Source organism: Strongylocentrotus purpuratus, unplaced genomic scaffold (genome assembly GCF_000002235.5).
Source record: "Strongylocentrotus purpuratus isolate Spur 01 unplaced genomic scaffold, Spur_5.0 spur5_scaffold_6, whole genome shotgun sequence".
Taxonomy (NCBI): Eukaryota; Metazoa; Echinodermata; class Echinoidea; order Camarodonta; family Strongylocentrotidae; genus Strongylocentrotus; species Strongylocentrotus purpuratus.
This window is the reverse complement of record NW_022145612.1, coordinates 59,731,233-59,752,004: the sequence shown is the minus strand read 5'-3', so window position 1 is coordinate 59,752,004 and position 20,772 is coordinate 59,731,233. Positions and strand designations below refer to the sequence as shown.

Here is a 20,772-nt window from a genome sequence, read left to right as displayed (position 1 = left end):
GTTGAATGTATCAAAAAGTACTGGGTTAGACTTGATTCCAGCTAAATTTCTAAAAGATGGTGCGAAGGTTTTATTTAAGCCTCTAAGTTACTTAATGAACCTATCTATCTTGACGAGTACTTTTCCAGAAGATATGAAAATAGCAAAAGTGACTCCACTTTATAAAAAGAAAGATAAAACTGATGTTAGCAACTATAGACCTATTAGTGTTTTAAGCGTAGCATCAAAGATTCTAGAAAAATCGGTCTGTGTTCAAATTGAAAGATACTTCAAAGAAAATGATATAATTTATGAATTTCAATCTGGTTTTCGACATGATTATTCGACTGAAACATGTCTAATTCATTTGACTGATTATTTGAGGAGAGAAACTTCCCAAGGACGCTTTGTTGGTATGGTGCTCCTTGATCTGCAAAAAGCTTTTGATACAGTTAATCATTGCGTCTTATTGAAGAAGTTACAACTAATGGGTTTTGATAAGGCAAGTTTAGATTGGTTCAGATCCTACTTATCTAATCGGCACCAAGTAGTGGCCATTCATGATATTCGTTCCAAACTAATGCCTATAACATGCGGTGTTCCTCAGGGAAGTATTTTAGGCCCAATTCTATTTTCAAGTTATATAAATGATATGTGTATTTGTATAAAAGACTTCAAACTATTATTGTACGCAGATGACAGCGTACTACTCTATTCAAATCCTGATCCTAAATATATTGAGGAAAAGCTCAGTGAACAGCTGTCTACGTGTGTCGATTGGATGACTGATAATAAGCTTTCTTTACACTTGGGAAAAACAGAAAGCATTTTATTTTGTTCTAAAAGTAGTTCTAAAAAGTCATTTGAATTCAAAGTGACACACAATAATCAAGCAATCAAGAGAAAAGAGTCTGTGAAGTATTTAGGCATTGAGTTGGCTAGCGCAATTTCATTTTCATCTTTAGTAGAATCAGTTGTAAAAAAAGCAAATTCTCGTCTGAAATTTTTGTACAGATATCAAAGTTGTATGGATTTAAAAGCAAGACGTACACTCTGTTTTGCTCTTATTCAATGTTTATTTGACTATGCTAACCCTGCATGGTACAGTAACATAAACAAGTCAGATCAAAAGAAGTTGAAGATTATACAGAACAAAATGGTGAGATTTATCAACTGTTCTGGTCCAAGAACTCATGTTGGCTATAGCGAACTTTCTAAAGCTGGTTTTCTTGAAGTCGACCAAAGATCAAAACAACTCGCATTGCATCACGTGCATAAAATATATCATACTAGGGCGAATCATTATATTCGATCCAACTTCGATCTTGTTACTGACGTACATGATTATAATACAAGAAATAGACGATTCAACTTTAACTTACCAGAAAGAGTAGGTAGTATTGGAAATTCGTTTTATTACAATGCCATAAAACATTGGAATTCCCTTCCCAATGGTGTAAAAGAAATAGGAAACTATGATCATTTTAAGAGGAAATTAAAGGAATACCTAATACTTGACAGTCAGAGAAGAGAAGTGAATGACATGTTATATGATTGAAATTGTTATTCTTCTGTCGGTTCATACTTTTTCATGTTGTATATACTTATGTTTTCGTACGTTATAGAAATTCTACAAATTCATCATTATTTTCCTCTTCTTCCTTCTCCTCTTTTTCTTCTTCTCCTTCTTCTTTTTCTTCTTGTACTTAATATCATTTCTATCATCAGTTTAATGTTGTTATTATTATCTTTAATAAGTAGTTCTTTTAATTTTCTTATCTGTCTGTAAATATTACTATTTTAATTTATTAATTGTATACATGTCTGTAAGGGACCCCACTGGAAATAAGCTCTCGAGCTTTCGTGGGTTATCCTGTTCAAGCTGACTTATTTTTGATCTGTTATTATTGTATATTGTTGTATATTGGAAGCTTGTCGAATAAAATCAATCAATCAATCAATCAAAACCAATCATAAAATGAGGACATCCTCAGTTCAAGAACCCTGTAAATTGTAAATGTGTGTGTCCTCAAACATGTAATAAAATACTGATGTGTATACATATGAGTCCTCAGTTAACACCAGAAATACAAATATGCATGTGTAGGATGCATGTGTGTGTTGGTTGGGGTGGGGGGGGGGGGATTCTTGAGATGCACGAGCTAATGTATGCAATGAAGATTTGAAGACCGACCATACAATGTTACAGCTTGAAATAGTTACAAGTGAAATTCAGTAATTGTATCGAGAGTTTTATCAAAAGGTTTTGTAATTGAGTAGCTGAATACTAAGGCTATTACCAAGGCTATTTCTAGGTTATTGTGATTCTTTTTGAAGGGCTGGCAAGTGTGTGGAATAGCTTTTAGTGAGAAAAATGAATGCATATTGGTCTAGATAGTAGCATCTTCTAAAATCCCATACTAGAAGATTCATGTACATGTAATAACACTTTCTGAAGTTGCAATAATAAGCATTGTTGGTATGGCTTGAATCATTTAGCAATTGATCTGAATTTTTTATTTCTTTGAAAGAAAGAAAACATGGCCCAAAAGAAAATCATTCAATTTCTTACCGTTTAAGAATTTCAGCACTCTAAGAATGTGATATAGAGCATGGCAGTCAAATAATAAAAATGTGATTAAATGAAAAATGAACTAGGTTAGAAATAAATATGAACTCAATGTTGTGCAGAATAGGGAGTAATTAATTTGGCAAGTAGATTCTCTTAATGTGGCATATACAAATATTTCTTATAACGTTGAAGAGTACGTATATTTTGTTGTTTGTGGAGGGGGGGGGGGGAGAGAGGTTAAAGAGGTGTCAAAAACTCTCACATGATCAAATTTTTTAGGATACTAGGGACTTATAGATTTACACGACGAGAACGTGGACCGCCACAGGTGACATCCTTTTAAGGCACTGCCGGGCACGGCCCAGTGCCTTAACACAATGTCACACGCGGCAGTCCACGCTCTCGTCGTGTAAATCTAAAAGTCCCTATTTATGGCAGTACATAAGTTTTGCTGAAATCAGTATCTATATCTCATTTAATTCTCATTATATAATGAATTTGGAAAAGTGTGAATGCTTATAAATACCATTGTGATTCGATTTTTCCATATGTATTTACAACATTTATATGGGAATAATACTGCTCAGGTGGAGATGGTGCACGCATTGTATGCAAGGAAGTTGATTCTTATTAGTAATACTGGTTAGTGCATTACAAAAACAAACTTCTTTTCATGGAAGCATTTTTAGTGTGGATGAAAAAACACAGCACTTCTTTTAAAAAAATTTTGCTAGGCAAATATTTGAAAGAGAATTACTGTCCAAACAATATGCAAAACTTAAGATGTCTGGCAGACAGATTACTGCACATAAATACCTAATTGAAATAAAATATTAAGGAGTCTTCAGTTTGTTTATACCAAAAGCTCAGTAATATCATAATATTAAAATATTGTCAGCCTGGCAAAATGTACCACATCTTTGTATTTCATGCAAATGAATGAAATATCCATGTACAGTGTATCAACATACACAATTTAAACACCGTTTTCAGCTGAAACTACAAGTATCATAGGGCAATATGACAGCACACAATACCTACTTTAATTTAAATCTTTAAATGTCAAGTAATTGGGAGAATATAGATTGATAAAAAGGAAGAAATCTAATTCAAGTTGGCATATTTTTTATAAGATATTTTCTAAAGGGATTATATTTTAGATGTATTCTCTTTCATGATATCCGAGATGAAAATTTTCTTCACCAAACCATGTATCCTGCCAACCATAACACTAACATAATGAACATGTTATTTTAGTGCATCACATACTTTCCGCAGACCCAAACCCCAGGAACCATGGGTATAGTATTCTACAGGTTAAACATTGTGGAGTGCAACTCTTTGGAAGGCACACCCATCTTGTGTGTGTGTGAGGTGACAGGATACATACATGTATATATGAGCTCTAGAAACTAGGAAAGGTAGTGACAGAGATATCATTATATATCTGTAGGGGTATCTCACCTGAGCTTTATAATCATATCGTGCCCGAACAAATTTAGATGCTTGAGTGGATTGAGATGGGGGAGGAGTTTCCACTGCTGCATAAAGAGGGTCTGGTGATCGAATGGGGGTTAAAATGATACAAATAATAAGAGTGATGGTTTAAAAGAACAAATCAGGGGAAAAGGGCAAAGAAATAATAATGATAATAATAAAATTCAAGACATTAAAAGTAAGAAAATTGGATCATCAAACAAAACAAAAAATAATACAAAAACAATATTAGTCATAATAAGATCAATGATTTGAAAGAAATAATGATAAGAAAAGAAAAAAAAATATTCTTGACTTGAAAGTAAATAAATATGACAAGTCAAACAAAACAAACATAATACAGAAAATCACATCCCGCATTGAGAAATTCATAAATGTATTATCTGAATAATATTGAATGGTGCTGAGATGATCAAATATAAAAAATAAGAAAATCAATTTTATAATTGATTACATAAATCAATCTTATAATTGATGAATATAAAATAAGATTAGTTTATTCATACTGGGCTTATAATGGAAATGGTACAGTGTTTGATGTTATACAAAAGTTGAAGACCTGTATAGTTATGAGTGTTAATTTATATACCTTCCTTTAATTAGAATACATATACATGTAATAACTACAGTTATGGCAAATATGTAATATATCAAACAAAATGATATATTTCATGCATTTATCATGTGAAATATATCATTAATGTGAATGAATCATACTTTGTAAAATAAACAAGGTTAACTTCATTTCAAAATTTGAGCTTAAACAAAGAGACAAAATGTGCACACTGTGAGAAAAATATGAGGAAATATGTATATTGGAGGAATAGCGGTTTCTAGCAAAAGAAAAACAAGATTTGACAAAATTCCAGTGCAGATTAGACAATGAAAAGCCAAGGATACATGTTAGTGTTATAGTACTAGTAGCAAGTAATTTATTAAAATGATATAATATACAAAGCTGAATTAAACAAAGAGAAATATATACAGGTTTCAAGGATAAGTAATTCTGTTTTATCATACAATGTATACAAAGTGAAAAATGTGAAATGAGAAAGTGCATAGATATAGAATTAAAAATGTTACATGAAAATTAGCAATCTATACATTTTGTTAATACGCACACACTTCAAAGCCATTCATATCCTACCTTTTACCAAGAAGTTATATTAATTTCATTCACAAATATCAAGTCATCCTATTCAGATACATGTTATTATTTCCATATTTTATACAATTTAGGTAATATACAATGTAACAAACTTGATTAATAAGCCCCAAAATTATTTCAATTTCATTTATTGTCCAATTTGTTTTAATAATATATACCCAATATAGGTTGGTTATAATCAAGAATTATATATATCTGTCTTTTTTTCACTCCTAGGAAGAAAAAAAACCAAGTAGTTATTATGATATAATTGGGTAATTTTGAAACCAAAATTTACCAATAACAAATTCACTACTGCAAGTGCATAGTATAATTATTAGTGCATTTTAGTACCGGTATCATGCATTTATAAAGATGGGATATATTTACATATCTCCACTATATATAGTTGAGTTAGATATATTGATTGAGCAGTCCTCTTTTAGACTGAGCTCATTGTTAGTTAGCTGGTTGATAGGGCAAAACTTACCAGACGACCTGAGTGCGTGTTGCAGCGATTGCAAATGCTCTGTCATGATATTTGATGAAATGCAACATGTTTAGTTAGAGTGTATGTGCAAGTGAATGTTCATGATTTATAACCCAATCACACACTTGGCATTCCAACTGTGGAACATTTTGGATATAAGATACTTCAGAAAAGTTTAATATGAATGTTATAAAAAGCTCAATTCCGAACTCTTTATAAAGACCGTTATAACGTAAGAAGGTGGTCTTCCTTTAATACAGACTTCTAAATAAATACTGTTTAAGATGAATTGGCTGTTTATCTGGGAGTTGTCAGACAATGTGATGAAGGGCATTGAGAATTTATTTCTGCCATACCGGCACTGTAATATGTGACAGGTTCTAAGATTTCAGGTCTAGAACTGACAAAAACTGCCCCCAAATAGTCACAGCCGGATAGTTGAGTGTGTGTTGGGTCTATAACACAAATGAGTACAACACAATAAGAATTGAATGAATGATAACTGCATTTAAGGTTGGGATATCTAGGGTGGTATTCTGAAAAACTACTTATTTTCCATTTCAGAGAAAGATATTTCAATTGTCTTAACAAATCTCAATTACTCTGAAGAATTGTCAGCCATATGTATATTCAGTTAATATTTGTTCCTGAATAAACATATGGCTGACAAATCTTCAGGATATCTGTACATACTTCAATGAAAATTCAAAATCTTTGTTGGTTATGCAAATTAAAACCCCTTGGTTAAAATTCATGACATGAATTACAGCTTTGGTTGATCGATTCTATGCCTTATCATGCATGACTATCATCATAAGCAAACAGAATAAGCATATGTCTCATGTTAGACAATGTAATAATCAAAGGAGCATTATAGAAGGTAAATACCCTACTATTGTTGCTCTAAAGATTGCTGAAGGATATGTGAGCAGCCCATTGTCAGCTGCTCCCAAGACGGTCATTAATTATACTGCCATTCAAAATACATAGCTCTTTAAAGACCTTCAAGTGGGCAGCTGATAATATACTGAACACATAGTTTCAGTTTTAATAGCAAGTAGAGAACTGCTTCAAGGGGCAGCCAAAGTTAGATGTGGAAGTCCTGCTCTTGAATCATTAACTTGTTTTATTGCATATCAGTTTCACACAGGTAAAACCATCCACTCAGAATACTCGGGAAAAAGATAACATATTCTGATTAGTCCTCACTGTTTTCGAACTGTATGAAAACTAATAAATGCAACAGAAAATGTATTAGTTAACCACTGCATACACATGTAGGAGCAGATATTTGGGGAAGAGGCATCTAAAAATACATGTATGAATACATTTGTATGTGACAAGATGTACGTATTAGGATGTGTATGTTCGTTTACTAGAAAGAATAAAAGATGTCCCATAATGGGAACAGCCCCCTTCTAATAAGAACCTGACTGTATAGTGTATATGATCTATAATATAGGATTATATGTCTGGCAAAGAGTGTTGGCAATTTACACAAAAACACAAGCAAAAGGAGATGCCAAAGTCAATTTAACATCAACCCAATGAACCACAACACCAACTGACAACCTTGTTAAAATGAATGTTAAACATCAAGGCTGAATTCCTAGTAATCTCTTCATGAAGGCCAAACTAGTACATGCCAATTAGACTGAGCAACAATACAAGGGCAACCTGTGCTATTTGCAGTTTTAGAGCTACTGTTAGATGTTTTGGCAATTCTGTGAATTTAACGTTAATTCAATAATAAAGATCATCCAGATATCAAAGCAACCATATTCCTTAAAGTCTATCAACTCTCACTACTGTGTACTTGGGAGCCGGATATTAACTGTAATGCATATGAGTAGGTGGAATAGACCAATATTCTCTAGAAATCACATCTTAAACCAAAGTTTTTTGCTGATAAGGAGTAAGTAAGTAAAACAAAAACATATATGTCAAAGACTTTTGTAAATGTAAATGTTGTATTCTGTCATAGAGATTTTTCAGGATAGAGACAATTTTGAAAGAAATTAAAATATATTTAGCATTATTTGAGACTTTGCCTTACAGTTGCTAAAATGTATCTAATGCACACAATCAGGTTATAAATTTGCCAGTTATCATCAAATCATTTTCAAAAGGAAAGTCTCACTGTGTGCTTTTTCTTGGTATTCCTGTTGCCTACATACAGTGGGCTACATTTCGAAATTTAATTCCTAATGTTCATACCTAGCTTTAAGAAAAATGAGAGCAGAAAAACAAGTAGCATTATATGATAAACAAAGATTGGCTACATCAAAACAGTCCTGATTCGGCTTGTAAGTTTGCCAAATAGATCTTGGCATTGACATATTTGTTTGAGAATTGAATAATGACCAAATGCAGTCTTTAGAAAAACAGGTGCCAGAAGATAAATTGATTATAGGGAAGGAATTGATTACAATGAACTAGAATCCACTGTTATTGTGATACAGATGTTATTTGTTCATTAACGACCAAGGTGTTACATATTGTTTTTGTGTCCAAAGCTTGTTGCGGAGCAGAATTTCATTTATTGAATGGATAAGCAGTCAACTGCAATGTCATTATTTACCTTAATTTTCATACTGATTTTTTCTTTCTCCTGAAATTTGAAATACTCATTCATTTAAACTAGTTCATTTAGGTTGCATGATGCCTTTTTGGTAGCATGATTTTTTTTAAATTTAAATTTTTAAATGTAGCATTGAATGAAAATAATGTTGCAAATTTGAAGAGGAAAGGCGATTTGGCATTTTATAAATAATTTTGTTTGTGTGGACAAGTTGGGGCGATTCTCAGTACTTGCTTTGGGCAACCATGTTTAATGTAAAATGGAGGCAATGAAATGAGGAACAGATGATGTCAAGCGATAGAAAGGTATGGAGTGTAGTGCCAATTTGAATCAAAGTTTTATGACAGAGAGAAGGAAACATTGTGATTGAGCACATATACAACCCACAGCCAACATCTTGCAACAGAAAGCCATGATGGTAGATAAATCTATTCAACAACCACAAACAGACAACTAATTATATAATGCAAGAGCAATGCGGTTTGGGTTAGTAGACTAAAATAAGTAGCATGAAAGAGGAATTGATGTGACTGTGCATGTAACCCATCCTGATGACAAAAGGACACAAATGATATATCCAAAAAAGCCTTATATTTCTCTATCAACAGATTCAGAAAAATTTCTAAATAATTTGTTAATTCTTACAAAGTAAAAAATAAGGACAGAACCTGCTCATAAACTGCCAACCTGTTTTTGGTTTTCGTAATTGTTATGATTCCGTTTTTTAGCCATTAATTCATGCCATATTTTGGATGACAGTGACATTTGCTTTCTTTTGTCATTAACAAGGCAGGGAGAAGGGGTGTACCCTGTGAGTGAACTCTGTGGTTGACTACAGGCAGGAAGTGCATTAGTGTACCGACACAACAACTCTGAGGTATACTAGATGTTGGTCAATTAAACAGAGTGCCCTTTGACAAACACTGTCTACGTCAGTTCAAGCTTCAAATTTCAATTGCATCCCTGACTGGATAAATAACCAAATGACCCTATCCTGACAAATCTAGATATTTAAAGACTAACCGGTATTTTGGTCAATTTATTTAAAAAAAAATATTTTGAAAAACATGGAAACTTTGAAAGGACCAAGTACACTAAAATCGTGATTTGTTATTCATACAAAACAACATAACAGCTAGTCCCAATAACTGAAAGCTTCCATGTATGTTTTGCTACTCACTCAGCTATTTCCATCAAATTTAAATACAACATTCATTTTTATTTGTCAACATTTTGTCCCAAATTTGTTGGAATTCATTGGAAGTTTTCATTTTTTCTCATTACCAGGAATCCTATCTACCTTTTAACTAGAGTCCTTCATGAAAGAGTTACGACATGGATATTGAGGTGTTTAAATTCTTTCTAATAAGAAATACAGTGAAGGGTGTTTGTTGCATTTTCATTAAGATGTTGCATAATAGTAGGAACAAAATGGTATTCAAATCATGGGTTGTCGTAACTCTTCTATGAAGGGACTCTGCCTATTGTGTGCGTGTCTTATTATCTACAAAGTCAATAAAGGATAATATAACTTCTTGTTTCCTACGATTGGACATAGCCCCTGACCCTATAGTGTTTAAACCTCTCCACCCCGTCCTCAAACTCTTCCTCTAGCCATATCCGTAAGCTCCAAAATTTACCGTTATCAGGTTGCCTGGGCAACGACCTCCGACCGCCATTGATGAGGGGATTGGGCGTATTACTGGGAATGGATGGCAGCGCAGTGTGAGGGTCTCTTCTCCGATGGGCGTCTGATGTCGGTGAGGGCATTGCTTTTCCGTTAGACATGGCTGATTTAGAGTTGCTCCATGGGGTTTCTACTTCAATGGGTGCTTCAAAGAGAAAATGGCAACAGGAATTCACTATCATTCAATTTGTCATTTCATTGCTATTTTGGGTCTGGTTCATTCACTCTTTAATCTTGCTCATCAATTTACTAAAAATCAAAAACCTTATCATCTGCTTTAACAATGTGTCATTATTTTTCACCATAGGACTGTTGAATATCTATGACAAATTACTGTGTAAAGCGCTAAGAACATTTTTTTTAACTACATGCTAAAGCAATGTTATTATTATTATTATTATATTACTGAATCTGGCAACCTGACTTGGTAAGGCCTTTAATAGATCAGATGTGAAAGTGAAACAAAATAAATTGAATTAAAAAAAAACTATACAAAAAAAAACGCTCTACAGCACAAAGGCTGAACCGTACATTTTTGTGGGAACTAAAAAGAAATATCCCTTCTTAAAAGCAGAACTTCTTATAACAAAGATGTTTAGACTTGTGTTTTGTTGATTAATGCCTGCCATACATTTGCATGTCTGATTATTGCATTCTAATACAAAGATTGGTACTGGTTCTCTTACCAGGCCTGCTGCCTCCCGTCCTCTTCTGAGCAACAAATAATTTGATATCATTCTCTTCTGAACACTGCTCTAGGATCTTTCTGCTTTCCTCACAATGCTACAGAGGAAAGGTCAGAGTTAGTAAGAGAGAGAGAGAGAGAGAGGGGGGGGGGAGAAAAGAGGGAGAGAGAAAGAGAGACAGACAGAGAGACAGAGAGACAGACAGAGAGACAGACAGACAGAAAGGAGCAATACACAAAATTAGGTACTCATTTATCATTAAACGAAATATGAAAAAGTCATACTATTTTTTTCACGAAAATGAAACAAGTTTACTTGATAAAAAAGAGGGAATTCCCATTGTGGGTATGTGTGTGTACATGTAAAGGTGAGAGACAGAATATGCATTCAACTCATCGGGACCACTTCTGATACAGATGTATGAAAGGTTCAAATAAATTGCAAGCCATCCAATCATTGGATTGTGTATTAGCATGTGCATGATTAGAGACTTTTGTTTGACAATGTCTACCAAAACTCTTTATACATGTACTTTGGGGTCTTGACTGCCAAATAAGTAATATTTGTAACTCCCAAACTTTTGTAATCCCTTTCAAATCCCGACGCTTTGATTTCAAGGAGACAAGACTTTGTCTATATATATCCAATATATATGGTGCCCCAGGTACAAAGGGTTCATATCAAACAACTGAAAAATTGCTTATTACTGCAGGAAATTTTTATTAGAAGCTTTTATCACAGGATTAAACTGTCCTGTATTCAACTAAGAGGGCGTACCTGGTCATCCTCGACGCAATGCAGTGAAAGCATGTTGGTTTGGACCCACATTGAGTTACGTAAGAACTTTATCCTTTCTTCCTCCATAGCTTGTAGAACCTGCAATGAATACATTAAAAACAAAATATAACCTCAAGAAGTTCATGCTCCTCCCTGACCCCTCTTTGCAAACATTTGTATGACTTAGAGGATACATGGAACATACAGTAGGCCCATAAACTATCGGCTTGGACTGCTTCAAAAGACTGCTTGCAAAGGAGGAATTTAGTGAATTCGTCCCTATTTTCACGAAGTGACGGTAGTGAATGAAAATCGCATACAATTTGCGTGCGGATTTTCGTCACTACCGTCACTTCGTGAAAACAGGAACAAATTAATTTTATCTTTAAATATTATATTGTTACAGTACTAGCATTATATATCTTAAAAGGTGAACATTTTGGTTTCCAGTTAAAATAATGTACTATCATCTCTTTTCGGTAAATGCAATACCAATTTTTTTTGGGATGATTTTTTTTCTTAGTTCATGATTTGTATTTTAGATTCTATGAACATAGATACATGTACATATGAAGCAAAAATGTATATAAAGTGTACAAAGTTTAATTCACAGATTAATTTGATTTAATACATTATGTCCACTTATAAATTTTTGTCTATATTTAATTTTTTTACAGCTTTTTTATTAAGAAAAAAAAAAGAAGTACAAGCTAGGCATATGAGAAATTACTTCACGTTGGAGTTAAATCCGTTCCAAATTATAGCAGAAAAGAGTGGATGAATGTACTCTTTTGAGATTCCACTTTTACGGGCATGGATTTTTACTCCACAGTGAAGAGAGCCTCAAAAAGATTCCCCAAAGAGTGGATTCCACTGCTTGGAGTGTGAATCTTCACTCCAAATCAACAAGACCTACATCATGACACCAAAAAGAGCGGATTTCCACTCCTACTTTTTAGAGCAAAGTATTATCATGAAAGGTTATTTAGTCTTACTATACATGTCTCCTCCATCTGACTCTCCCAGTCACTCCTGGCATCCTCAAGAGTCTTCACCCAGGCATGGTATTGGGCCTCTGTGAAGAGAGAGAGAAAGGGAGAATGAGAAGAGAGGGATAGTGAAAGAGGTACAGTATATATGAGACACATATGAGCAAAAGTAGACAGAGAGAGAGAGAGAGAGAGAGAAAGAGAGAGAGAGAGAGAGAGGGAGAGAGAGGGAGAGACAGGGAGAGACAGGGAGAGACAGGAGCAATATATCAAATTAGGTGCTTATCTATCATTAAACGGAATATGAAAAAGTCATACCATTTCTTTCACAAAAGGAAACAAGTTTACTTGATAAAAAAGAGGGGAATTCCCGTAGTTGTATGTATACATGGTACATGTAAAGGACTTTGGGTATTCATGAATGGAAAAATACAACAAAAGGAGAGAAGGAATATACATTCGTTTAAGCGAGACCACTTCTTAAACAGATGTACACGTGGTTCAAATCAATTGCAGAGAGAGAGAGAGAGAGAGAGAGAGAGAATGAGTATGTATGAGAGAGAATGAGAGAGAAAGAAAAAGAGAGAATAGATAAAGAAAGAGAAAAAATGAGAAGAGAGTAGTATGAGTAAACAAAATGTGGCACAAAGAAAGAGAGCAAGAAAGAAGACAGAGAGATTAAGAAAGAATAGGAGAGGGAGAGATAAAGAGAGATAGAGAAAAAGAGAAATAAAAAGAGAAAAGGAGAGAAAGAGAAAGGGAGGAAATGGGAATTCCTAAAACAGCACTCATGAGAACAGGTGACCCTCTTGCCCCCCCCCTGGACCCGCCCCTGGCAGCCTTTTAAAAACAGCACATTTCACTATCTATTTACTCATCACAGAAATCTGATATATATTTTTGTGGTTTATCAACTATTCCCATGGACTTTAACAACCACAAAGTAAGAGGACATTCGTCTGCATGACAATGCAATCCCCCTAGATAAGACTGGAAATGCTACTTTTCTCCAGAGCCTCGGCTGCTGCCAGAAGAGCCATCCCATGATTCCTGTTATCCAATTCCACTTCCCAAAATAACATGATCCTGTATCATATGACAGATCACAGTCGTTTCCTCTAGCTTCATGCACTGAATTCTCTTCTATAATACTTTGAATTTATGGTTACCCACTCTAAAGCTCCAATCCTAAAGCTCCCAATTTGCTGACCCCACGTTAAAGTTTGGCATACTGATCTGAACAATGTCAAACTGACTGAGAAATGCATGTTTTCAAATTGACAGTTAAACCTTATCATTTTTATTCCAGCCAAAATTAGAATTAATCCAAAATAGAACACATAATATGACTGGCAACACCACCCCAAACCCCCCCCCCCCCAAAAAAAAAAAAAAAAAAAAAAAAAAAAAAAAAAAAAAAAATAGCAAAACAGAATACAAAATGAAATTACACAACAAATATATTATCTGTTGGAATTTCTTTTTATCCTCTTTATATGTATTACTGACAGTATATTCAAACATGTACTTATAAACATAATTAGTTTATACATGTAAGTACATGATTCAAAAAATTAAGTTTCAATTAATAGATATTAATCAATTAAAATGGCAATACTTTTTTCTTGCATTTCTTGTGTTCCTTTATGACATACTTCATCATGAAGAAAATTCATTTGAAAACCATACAATTGAAAGATTCCTTTTACTCTAATTCAGCACGGCTATCAACCCTTTAATAACCACAGTGATATATTATCTTAACTTGCCAAGACAACGACATCCTCTTTGGATCCAGAGAATACGTTCTAGGCCCCACTTGCCACTGATCTAGGAAATAGGTGATTTGTCACGCCAAGTTCCTTAGCTTTACCAGGTTCTACTTCAAAGTAAATGCATGCCCAATTACATCTCTCAATATGACCCAGTTTGCTTGTAAAGTCATGTACATGGAGCGTACAACAAAGGGATAGCTGGGCCAAGGGTCAGTCTATTATTGTGCCGGGATGAATTGCATTTTGAGATGAAAATAATACGAAGGATTTATTTAAGGTAACAATTAAAAGAATGGAAAATATTTTTTTAATGCAGTAAATGTTGAATATCAGAGTAGATAAGTTTCAGTGTGTTTCTATGTGATGGTATATGGATATGCAGCGTATAGCAAATGTAGGGAAATTATTCTTCAAGATGGTAATTAAATGGTGGAAAATCATGGTAGAAAGTTTTGAAGTGTGTTTCTTTTCAACATTCTAGAATAACTTCACACATATAGTGCACATGTACCTCAACCATAGGAGAGATGATTAATGTTATCAGTTAATTTCTTCAAACTCCTTACCTGTTAACTCATAGAATGCCAGATAAAGTTTTTGAGGTTGATGTTATGCATTCTACCTCAGGGATGCAAATTTTTTTTTTTATGGGAATGGTACCCTTTAGACTCCTACTAAATAAATGTAGCTGTACATAGAATTAGATAGGGTTTGTTAATTTATGACATAATGGTTGCCCCCCCGCCCCTGAAAACTTAAAATGACAGAGCTGTACCTGTATGCAGCCAAACGCAATGGATTGATAATTTATGTGTACATCTATGTTTGAATTGAACTTATTCACCTCTTTCATAAAAATATGTTAAGTCAAAGAATACATTAAATATATCTTACAAAGATAGATAAGCCAATAAAATGGAAAATATACTAAAGGAAATTACAAAGTGGTTGGATCATCAAAAAAGTTACAGAAACTTATAGGTAGATGATCCTAAAAATTAACACCTAAAAAAAGATAAAAGGGACAACACAATAATACAATGGTAATTACATGCATATATTACACACTATGTATTACAGACTATATAATACATACCTGCTTGTTCTACAGATGCCAGACATTTCTCTTTCTTTTGGACGAGCTGTTTAAAAAAATGGGAAAAGAGATTGAAAAAAGATTCATGAGGGATAGCAAGTACATAAGAATCACTTTGTATTAACACAATACAAAGCAATCACAATAATGGAGGAAAAAGGTTGATTTCTTTAGAGTTCTTCAAAAGAAAATAGGGACATGCATTTAAAACAAACACTATTGACCAAAAAGCTGTATATATTTTAAATTTTTTGAATGTTTCCTTTCTTTAGTTTGAAGCATTCATATAGGATGTAATTTCAGCTCTCAAAAATGCTGGCTTTTAAATATCAAATATAAGATAGATTTCAGATGTCTCATAAACTGTTATTTTAAAAGACATGTGATACCCAAAATGCCAAACCCTTACAGTGAAATTCTTGAGTCATTCTTCCAGGGAAGTGTCTATGTGTAGACATGCTCATGTCATGTTGTTATGACAGAGTGCTATTTTGAACTGTTCTATTTGCAGTTTTAAAAGCATTAAAGCAACGTCTTATATGATAAAATCATAGATTGTCATTTGAATCGGCTAATATACAAACGTGATAGATATTTGCTTTCTCTATTCATTGTGGATCATGAAGCTGGCATGAAATGCTGGGAGTTACTACAATTTTTTTCTTACATAAAAGACACAGAATCATTATGTATTCTATCTTGAACTGGATGGGAAAATCCTTCTTCCTCTATAGGTACACAACATGCCTGAGCCTGAGATAAACAACAACTTTGTTTTTGCCTGGTGCTATCATAAAGAGCAGACTTATTTTCCTTTCTCTCTGAATAATATGATTAAAGGAAAACCATGTCAGTCTATGTCAGTCCAAAGATAGACTGTTTGGGTATTACCAGAAAAATCAGAAAAAACAAATTTAAAAAGTATTTAAGAAATAATACAACTAATGAAAAACTTATAAATGAAAAATAAATAAAATAAATAATTACAAAAAGATCACAATAACATGGAGATGATGGTAATAGAGTAACATGTTTGTGATGTAATCATCTCACTATTCAATGCTTTGATTATTATGAAAGCTGTGGTCAGAAGGAACATCAAACCTGATCAAACTCAGTCAGGTCATATTAGTGTGCTACTGCATAAGACTGGATCTTTATTTGTTCAGGCAATGACGGTCCTATATTTTGTCAGTATGAATTAGCTCACCTTGTCCACTTCTTTTGGGGCTTGGACCAGTCTCTGTTTCATGTAGTTCTCATCGGCAATGTCCAGCTCTCGTTTCCGACCCTCAAATGTCTTTTTGGCCTGAACAGTGAGAAGAGAAGAATGCATACTTAAACAAACAAAATTGTAACTCCTCGTAAAAATAATAATTTTACTTCAAAAATAGGAATTATACTTAAAATACATGTAAGTATTGCCCCCCCCCCAAAAAAAAAAATAATAATAATTATAATAATAATTTAAAAACATGTTTCCTAATCTAGAGCAGTGGTCTTCTAAATGATGTAGCCTAGCAGAGCGGGGAAAATGTTGGAGTGCCTTGAGCACCTTGCATGGTGGATATATGCGATTACAAAATATCCAATATTATTGTTATTACTATAAACATGTACTGATAGGCTACCAGATGACCTTCTACTGTATTCACTACATCTATGCTGAGAGAAGCAAATAAAGATAAATATAAATGTAAACAATCCATAATGTCCTATAAATATTGTATTGCATCTATACTACAACAAACCATTGGTACAATGTAATGTCGTAATATTAGTTTTTAAGTAAGTTATATATTTAAAACCATTGACTATTCATTCTTCTCAACCATATACACAAAGCTTACATTTAAGGGCTATGCCTTTAATATGAGGCAATGGGATAAAAAAGTTCTACCACAAACAACAGAAAAGTATTAGCTACATGTAGCTGTTTTTGGCACTCTTCAAGGCAAAACATCAGGAATTCTGCCCACCTAAATCAGGTTTACTTAATCTAGGTCTACATCACAGTCTGAAACCAGTCTGAAACCAGTATGATAGGAGCTAGAACATCCTGGCTCGTCTCCAAACCATGTTTTTCAAACTTTTCACAAGTAGAGGATCGTTTTGGCATGGCGTCACAACTCGTTACTCGAAGATGACAATTCCCTAGGGAGGTTCAAAGGTTCATGGAGCTCGATTTTTCTCTTGGGTTTGGTTTGGTCTATAAAGCCAACAATGTACATTCATAAAATCATGCCTACTATTCTTCTAATCTGAAGTTGTAAACCAGTATGTTTGTAGGTGAAAAGGAAGCTAATGTACATGCTAACTTCACAGATGGTACACCACATAATCAATAGATAAGATTGGTGCATTTACATGTATATGCACTATGACTTTTTTAAAGGGAAATCAAACCTTGATAGCAAAATGCTGTAGAGGAAAGTAGAGGAAAGCAGAGAAGTAGACTGGTGAAAATTTGAATGAAATCGGACAAAAAAATATAAAGTTATGAATTTCTGAAAAGTTGCAATCACTATAGGTACGGGCTCTTCAAATTGGCTGATCTGGGAATCTATGACAACTTTCCCGTTTGTTCCACCAACAAAAATTACTAGAATGTCAATTTCTCGATAATGTATGACTCTGCAGTGTGTTTTTCTCTTTAGAGGACCTATACTAATATACTTTCCATAATATATTTTATCCAAAGGGAAAGGCACATGAAAATATGTTTCAGGCCTTTGAAAAGATTCATTTTCATTTATAAATATTCTCTGGTAACATACATGGCAGACTGAGGTAAACTGTGTTATCTATGCAATACAATGGGACACAATAGGCAGACAGTACTCATGTTTTACCTGCAAACATACCGACATTAACCTTTGACCTCATTCTATTGTTGCTTCTGTAAATACCATGCAGCAGGTCCTGAATATACAAACTTTTGAAGCACCCAGTATTTATGAACTATATTTAGAGTGCACAGGTACAGTTGCATCACAAAATGCAATGTATTTAATACTTTAACTTCCTTAAAACTTGAAACGGCTGCATAGATTTCTTCTAGTGTACCTGTTAGTACTGAGTGGCCACTTGCTGCTTGTCTAGATAACTAATGACCAGCTTATTGAAAGCACATTACGAGGTGATTTCTCTCTGATTTCTTTGTCTCTTGAAAGAAAATCTATGCTCAATTAATTTGTACATGTTTAATCAATGTTACACATGTCATACAGTTTTGAGTGATAGCTGGATCAATCCTCACTCTAAAAGCTCAAGTTCCGGTCTGTTCATTTTTTGTGTTATCCTTTAATATCAAATATTATCTAATCATGGACCTCATCTATCATGTAAAGACCTAAAACCAAAAACTCTAAACCAGTATGTGTCAAAAAAGTCCACAGCAAAACCTACCAAAGCAAGTACTGCATGATATTTTTCCTTATCATTTCTCAATATCTTAATGATGATGATACGGTATACTTGTAGACTGATCTGCAAACATGGGTTATGTCTACAGTTCATTCCTCTTGAAAATGATTAATGATCTACATACATTACTAGACTCATGGGCCAGAAATGTGTCATTTTTACCAGATATTATGCTCTTTCTTCGTAGACTAGAATAACAGAGTGGAACCCAACACTCTTGGTCAGTATCTTTTCTGAAAGATAATCTTTGATAAAAATATCATATATTTCAAAATAGCACCCCCAATGACCTGTTACATCAATATTAGTTGCTTAACTTATCATTAGAAACTTTCTCTAGTTGAGGCGGACTTGAAAACGCCTCAGGGTGGATAAGAATCACAAGTATCAACTGGGATGAATGGAAATGCAGCCATAACAACAGATTTCCTGATAAAAAACTTCTTCGAGTCAATTAGTCACTAAGATCCCTTTTAGAGTCGAAATTCCTGTCCGTCTGACATTATAACAAATAAAAGGAAAGACAATAAATAGGCCAGGAAATGAATTAATAACACTTAATGTGTCATGTCCGAATTTTTGACTTTGGATCTCACTTTCCTTCAAATTTAGATCTTGATTGTCGTCAATTGTCGCAAGGCTTTGTGGAAGACTAAACTTGTGATGAAAACATGAATTAAGAATTGAAAACTCATTGATGCATGATGTATCACATTTTCTTTTTGTGAGAAGAAAATATGATACTCCCTGGATGTAATTTACATTATCATTAATTGTCATTAATTAATCATTGTCATTCATCTCTCTTTCAAAATACATTGAAACTAGTAAGGGAGTTCTTGCATAAAGTTTTTACATGAAGAAAAAAAATGACAGAAATTAAGAATGGAAATGAAAGCAACATCTGAAAACACATTTTGTAGGAGTCGATGGTAATTTAGCTCCAGCAATCGTGAAGAAAGCTCTGGAGCATACACAAATTTTCACTTGTCTTTTTTCTGTAAAAAGTTAATAAAGGGGCTCCTTTTATATATGTATGAACCAAAGTGTAATTTAAGACTGGATAGGAAGAACAGGTAAAGTAGCTTTTTCGGATTACCCATGGCAATTATGGAGGAAATCCAAAACTAAACATTACCGATAACACTGGATCATGATGACCTTTGAACTTATGCTTCCTGTTTCATCAAAGAAAATGCTTCCTGATATGATTTAAATTTGACACTTTCATACAAATACAATAGAGAGATGGCTAACATACAGTATAGGGTACTTGTAGTAATGACAAACTGCTTCAAGATATTCTAAACCATAACATTTCTTCTGTAAAACAGTAATTTGCAACATTAGGAACTCTGCAAATTCCTCCAGCCCCTCACCACCATATCTGGGTAGAGTATTATAGTTATGTACAAGTACAAGTAGAGTGGCTGTGGGAGCTGCAACCACTTATTTTCCCTAATGTATGCAGACCTGCTTGTGCCTTACACATTCAACATGAAAAAATAAGATAAGGGTAAATCTTTATGTGTGATTCCTCCCCCAAAACTACCCTAAAATTAAACCCTATTAAACAAAAATTGATAGGTTCATAAAGCTGTCAATAAATCTGATACCTTTTCGCAGGCAGTGAAAGGATACACATCAATCATATCATAAACGCAATTTTAATTATAGTGTGATACTTGAGAAACAATTGGATATACAGTTACCACTGGCAATATAAAGTATAATGTGAAACCCAGATTTCAATGCCATCTTGACATTAAACCTCAGACAGACAACTTTCAAAACAGGAAACAAACTCTACTTCATTTTTTATTGGAAACTCATCCAAGAATTAATGGGCAGATATTTCCCGTCTGCTCCTTTATTGCTGGAATGTGTTAGTGACATATAAAAACTAGGTTTGGCTCGTTAACATCAACATAAGACTGTCAATCATTTTCATGCAACATTCATGCCACTTCAGATCCTACATATTGTCAGCACAATCAGGTGTGCCATATTTTCCAAATTCAGACTTGTGTTTTGAAATGAAACCCAAATGTTTTTGTTCGAAAAAAACCA

General features: G+C 33.7%; 1 protein-coding gene across 5 annotated transcripts in view; it reads right to left on the bottom strand.

Moving 5' to 3' along the window:
- LOC589769 (proline-serine-threonine phosphatase-interacting protein 1) overlaps positions 1-20,772 on the bottom strand; it is a 54,738-nt gene that overhangs the window by 12,059 nt on the left and 21,907 nt on the right. Inside the window, exons 5-13 of one of the 5 annotated variants that reach the window (XM_030973250.1) lie at positions 16,487-16,585; positions 15,277-15,322; positions 12,412-12,491; positions 11,417-11,515; positions 10,640-10,736; positions 9,907-10,098; positions 5,686-5,724; positions 4,016-4,107; positions 2,552-2,571 (exon numbers count right to left, since the gene is read on the bottom strand). In XM_030973250.1, coding sequence (XP_030829110.1) covers positions 2,552-2,571; positions 4,016-4,107; positions 5,686-5,724; positions 9,907-10,098; positions 10,640-10,736; positions 11,417-11,515; positions 12,412-12,491; positions 15,277-15,322; positions 16,487-16,585 — 764 coding nt within the window. The remainder of the gene's footprint in view (positions 1-2,551; positions 2,572-4,015; positions 4,108-5,685; positions 5,725-9,906; positions 10,099-10,639; positions 10,737-11,416; positions 11,516-12,411; positions 12,492-15,276; positions 15,323-16,486; positions 16,586-20,772) is intronic. The other 4 variants (XM_030973248.1, XM_030973249.1, XM_030973251.1 and 1 more) reach the window with 4 other exon arrangements.